Raw genomic sequence first — 5508 nt, 5'->3', positions numbered from 1 at the left:
TTTTGAAAGTTTTTGTTGACTACCCTCAATTGATTTCTGCTAAATGCTAGTGTGTATACGAAAGGTGAATGAAAAAACATATTTTGTGCATTTAATTTAATATGTTTACTGTGAAGCTAAGATTAGAGAGACTACCCCATATCGTCGCTTAGGTAACAATACCGCGCAAGTTAAATTTGACATGTTTCCAGGAGAGATAAAAAACTGATTATTATCTTTGAAATACTTCTGACATGTGTACTGAATATATAAATAGATATTAAGTTCGTTCAAGATTGGACAATTTAAAAAAAAATCTAACATCATTCGATGCGCGCTGACAAAATCTATCCAATGAAGTATAAAACGTCATATGACCAATTTTCGACTTACGCGGTATTGTTACCTAAGCGACGATATGTGCAAACGAAAATCGAAGATGTGTTGTGTTTGGTAAGTAAACATATTATATCATTGTTTCTATTTTATATTTTTCATAATAATATAAAATACTTTTTTGTGTTCGAAACTCACCCAAGGGTTATATATACATGTATAGTATCGTAACTTCAAGCCCCAGTTTTATAAATTTACGAAGTAGTCATGCCTATCAGTGGGTCATGTACAGTCAATGGGTTATCTCAATGATTTTGTCAATATTGTTTGATTTGAACTATGTCATATTCATATCATGAAGCTAATTTGATACAAAAGTATCGGTTGACCTTAGTTAAACAATAAAAGTCACATAGTGTTTCAAAACCTATATTATCTTCTACATCTAGTTGCATAAATAAATGAGATCAATCAGTTAACATTTTTGTACTTTGTTTTACAAATTCAACACATTCATATTAATTTGCGAATGAGACTTCAAATGCACATTCAATCCATATCTAGTTTGATATGATTTATCACATAAATGGCAATGAAAATTCTTAACTCCCGTATGAGTGAGCGAATGTCTTTGTAGTTCTGATTTAGAGAAAAACCGTTTCCCACAACTATCACATCTGTATTTCTTCTCCTTCAAATGATTTTTACGTATATGAGAGCTTCTTGAACTCGACGATATGAATGTAGCATTACACACTTCACATTTGTGGTTACGAGTTCTCTTATGGTTCCATAGTACGTGAGAATGCAGTCCTCCAGGGACTTTGAATTTCTTTGGGCAAAACTTACAGCTGTATGGACGATCACTACTGTGGGTTAACATGTGTATTCTTATATAACCTGGAGGGTAAGACTTCCCACACTGATCACATTGACGTAGCACTCTTTCAGACTTGTTCTTCTCCTTATTTTCAACATTTGGTCTACAAGAGTGAGAGTTAAGTTCATCCACACTGTAGAAACCTTCCCAGCAGTTTTCACACAAGTATGGTTTCAAGTGTAGCTTTCTATGCAAGACTAGGGACCGAAAGTCTTCAAACTTTTCATTACAATATTCACAATCTCTTCCGATATCTGATTTCGTTGGATGATGTGCAGTACAATGGTCATTTAAGGATTTAATCGAATGAAACTCAGCCTTGCATTCAACACAGAACAATAATCTCATTTCATCTTCAATGGGTTCTATTTTCTTAATTTTTCTTTTTTTTACTTTTATATGGCAGTTTGGTTTTTGGTCATCAGATTCGTAGTTGCAATCGTAATTGTCGCTGGCTGATTCAAGGAGGTTTAAGCTATCAATTATGGTTTTTGAACTAGATTCTATAAGTACTTTGAAAGAGTATGTTATTGTAAGCTGATGGACACAGTTGATACAAATGTTCTCTGGATATATTGGGTCTGGCATTACCTGTAATTTAACAAAGAGAATCATGTTAGATTAATGCTTCAAAGTGAGTATAATATAAGAATAAATAGAAAGGCAGAATCTGATAAGACAAAAAATATAGGTATTTGAATATATTCATTTGGTGAAAGAAGTTAGATACTATTATGTGTATGACTATGCAATAAACAATATAAAATCATAAGATTAAGTAGTAATAGTTCCTAAGTATAGTAAACTAAAGGTTCAGTGTTTAAAATGTCCTAACATAATGCTAAAAAGTCGATTATAAAACGGAAACAATACTTCTACGTTACTCTTTTGAAAATATAACACTGAAAGCATTCAGGACATTTAGTTAATCGATTATTTACCTTATAATTATAAAAATTCTGTAAAATATCAGACAAATGAACATCTTCGCCGGCTATTCTAACGCTGGAGTGTATATGGCGCATTTCTTTTTCACTTCCCAAACAAGTTCGACACCGAGATTTATACTCCATTGTGTTTATTATCTTTCACTGTGATCAATAGTAAATAAATTATTGTTTTTTGTTTTCGTTTTCATCGAATTGTATCGTAAATGTCATGCACACGTCAATATCGGAAATAATAGTGTTGCCATGTAGATTTGTAAATGGATTTAAAAACAAATAATGATTAAGTTCTTTACACGTTAGAATAAAATGTCAGATTTTTTATGAAATTTTATCAACCAGTACAATTAGGTACGATTTGTCACGTCTAGAGAGTTAACATTATACGTACCTATCTGACTAACTCAATCGTAAAAGTTTAAAAATGTTGAAATATCGTTGTTCATTAGCGTTTATTAATTGTATATTGCACGTTGACAAAATTTTAACAACTGTGTGTAAAAGATTTAGTGTCTAGGGCACTGAATTATAAAGTCCATAAGAAGCCCTATAAGCTTTGTTACGTCTGATGGCATGCAAGGTAAGCCTTGACTAGCATACCTAGTAGTAAGTTCATACCAAAAACTTGTTGTTAATAATCTGTAAGTAAAATTATTAAACTCAAAATGTTTATATTTATCAAAATGAATTGCCTATTTTTACTAGCCTTGTGGCTATTATAGCTCGAATAGCCCCAGTCCCAGTTCAACTTATGATAGCTTAACTATAAAGCGTACAAGATTTTCATTATATGCTTGTGAAAACGAAACTAAAAAGTTATGTGCCTAATGCTTTGAGAAAAACTGCAATAGCTTTTATCGTATTCATGTTTTACTGATTCGTGTTCATATAATTACATTTTTTATCTTAGTATTGTAAGTAATTTTATCAACATTAAAATTCTCCACGTTAAGAATAACGTCAACCTTGTTGTGTGCTCTGTCAAATTTGATAAGTGACACTGACAGTTAAAACTGCGATGTTTTCTCAGCCACCCGAAGACGAACAGAATGATTCCAAAAACTTACAAACCAACCCTCGCCGTCGGCGAATAAAGTCGCACAAAAATAAGAATAAAAACAAACGGAAGGGTAACAAGAAAAAACCGGGCAATATCAGTAAACCAACTGTTCCGTTGCAATTTTCCAATTACACCATGTCCTCTTGGGCAGAAAGCTTTACACACGCTGCTACATGGCAATTAAAACATCAGGTCGCGTACTGGAAGTCGAAAGCTACAGCTTTGGAGTACGAGAATCGATTATTACACGAAATTATACGTAAAAACTACACGAAAGGTCAAGATTTAGAAGTAAATGTAAAGCAAGAAAGGGACGTGAATATTAAACAAGAGTCAGACAATGAGGACATCGCAGAAAGTACAATGGAAAGTCATAACGAAGAAGAAGCCCAAGAAGACGACGAAGACGTAAATTTTGAAGTGAGTGAGGAGTTTATACAGTTTCTAATGAACAATAAGAAGTATAAAGATGATGCTAAACGGGAACGTGAGAGATTAAAGGCTTTGTACGATACTGATCAACAATTGTTGAAAGAAATGGAAGCCACACCTGTGAAAGATCCGGAAGATAATGACAAAGTGCTTCAAGAGTTGTATGGAGAGAGATGGCAAAGGATAGCGGCGTTAGAGACGTCAGTTCAATCTCAGTTCCTCAGTGATTGTGATAAGGACAAACCGGAATACTGGCCGAATATACCTCTTAACTTTAACTAAGATAGATAAATTTTATTTGTAATTTTTTTATAGTTTAAGTCTGATCTGAGCAGACAAAAGACTTTCATTTGCAGACAATAATCACTGATCATCACAAATATTAGGTCGGGGAAAAAGTCTTTTTGCCTTATAGTATGTATGAACTTGTAATAAAATCTTTTGTCTACACAAAAAAGCTTGATATTTGGGTACCTCACGAGCTCACTGAAAGAAACCTAATAAACTGTGTACTCATTTGTGATTCTTGAAGCCAAAGAGATTTTATTAAAATTCTCCAACCTAACATATTTTTATTACCAAAAACAGTGGTTAGTATGTTGACAGTTGTTGTTTGTCTGCTCAGACCCTTATAAGCATGTATTATAATTAGAATAAACAATATTTTTACTGAGTATTAAATTTCTGTCTGTCTGTTATCAGGCTGTATCTCATGATCAGAGATGAATTTTCGCCAGGCCCATGAACTTAGATTATCGCCTGTCATCATATCTCTAACAATTTTTGTGTTGGAAGTAAATGCATTCTTTAATATTACATTATTACTTTATATCAAGGGGTATTATGGTATAACCCAGGTAAGGTTGTTGAGGTCAGATAGGCAGTTGCTCCATGTAAAATACTGATATTCATCTGCGCTCGGTGAGAATGGAAGCCCACTGCAACATAGTTTGGAAAAAAGGCTAGGCTGATATAAATATATATTTTTACTTTATATTAATACTTATTTTTATAAAATTTTCAGTGTCATTACAGCAATAAATTTAAGCATGCACAAAGATTTTTTTTTATATATCCTTATTTATAGTTACTGTGAACATCAATAGATGGCGTTACGTGTAGCGTGTGTATAATACAAACGAGCTTCGATTTTTAAAATATATTTGAAGGTAGGTAACATTAAATTCATTACAGTTATTTCAATGCAAGTTAGTCGTGTAACGAGTTCGTGTTAGTGACAAATATGAAGACGAAGGCTTCGAGAGGGAGGAAAGCGAGGTGTTACGTAAGTACGTCATTTCAGATTACAGAACATTTGTTAGATACATACATAAAATCACGCCTTTTTTTTTCTCTATGGATAGCCAATTCTAAAGAACTCCACGTGGTACGATACTTATAAACTTTCCTCGTCTCATTAACATTCATACATGTTATCATACAGGAGCGCTGGTTACGAGACTACTCACCGGACCTTGCATTAAATTCAAGGTCCGGTGTATAGTGGATGAAATTTTCATCCTTAACCTCTGTGTATGTCGTTCTAGGCCGCCCCGTCCCAGCGTTTCCATCAAAATAAACACATTTTCCGTGTCTGTTTCATTCAGTACAGTTATTAAGTTATACATTACTAGCTGACCCGCGCAACTACGCTTGCGTCACGTAAGAGAGAATGGGTCAGAATTTTCCTCGTTTTTGTAACACTTTTTACTGTTACTCTGCTCCTATTGGTCGTAGCGTGATGATATAACATAATAATATGTTGTTTTTTCACGAAAAATATTCTCAAAATTGTTTATATCTCTTATAACGAAGTAGCGCTAAGGCATATCCGCCATTTAAACAGTTGCCATGACAACGGAATGTTGTTATTT

General features: G+C 33.4%; 2 protein-coding genes across 2 annotated transcripts; one reads left to right on the top strand and one right to left on the bottom strand.

The window, feature by feature from the left end:
* Window positions 1–730: 730 nt before the first annotated feature.
* LOC142975741 (zinc finger and BTB domain-containing protein 41-like) lies at window positions 731–2430 on the bottom strand. The gene is made up of 2 exons (XM_076118775.1): window positions 2137–2430; window positions 731–1786 (listed from the first exon to the last, which is right to left on the bottom strand). The coding sequence occupies exons 1-2, from the start codon at window positions 2266–2268 to the stop codon at window positions 812–814; spliced, it is 1107 nt and encodes a 368-aa protein (XP_075974890.1). The 5' UTR covers window positions 2269–2430; the 3' UTR covers window positions 731–811.
* A 712-nt stretch (window positions 2431–3142) lies between these two features.
* LOC142975701 (uncharacterized) lies at window positions 3143–4307 on the top strand. Its single transcript, XM_076118701.1, has one exon. It carries the CDS (start codon window positions 3161–3163, stop codon window positions 3914–3916), a length of 756 nt encoding a protein of 251 aa, XP_075974816.1. The 5' UTR covers window positions 3143–3160; the 3' UTR covers window positions 3917–4307.
* Window positions 4308–5508: the final 1201 nt, after the last annotated feature.

This window comes from Anticarsia gemmatalis, chromosome 9 (genome assembly GCF_050436995.1).
Source record: "Anticarsia gemmatalis isolate Benzon Research Colony breed Stoneville strain chromosome 9, ilAntGemm2 primary, whole genome shotgun sequence".
In the NCBI taxonomy this organism is placed as follows: domain Eukaryota; kingdom Metazoa; phylum Arthropoda; class Insecta; order Lepidoptera; family Erebidae; genus Anticarsia; species Anticarsia gemmatalis.
Note: the sequence above shows the minus strand (reverse complement) of the source record. Positions and strands in the feature narration are given on the sequence as shown.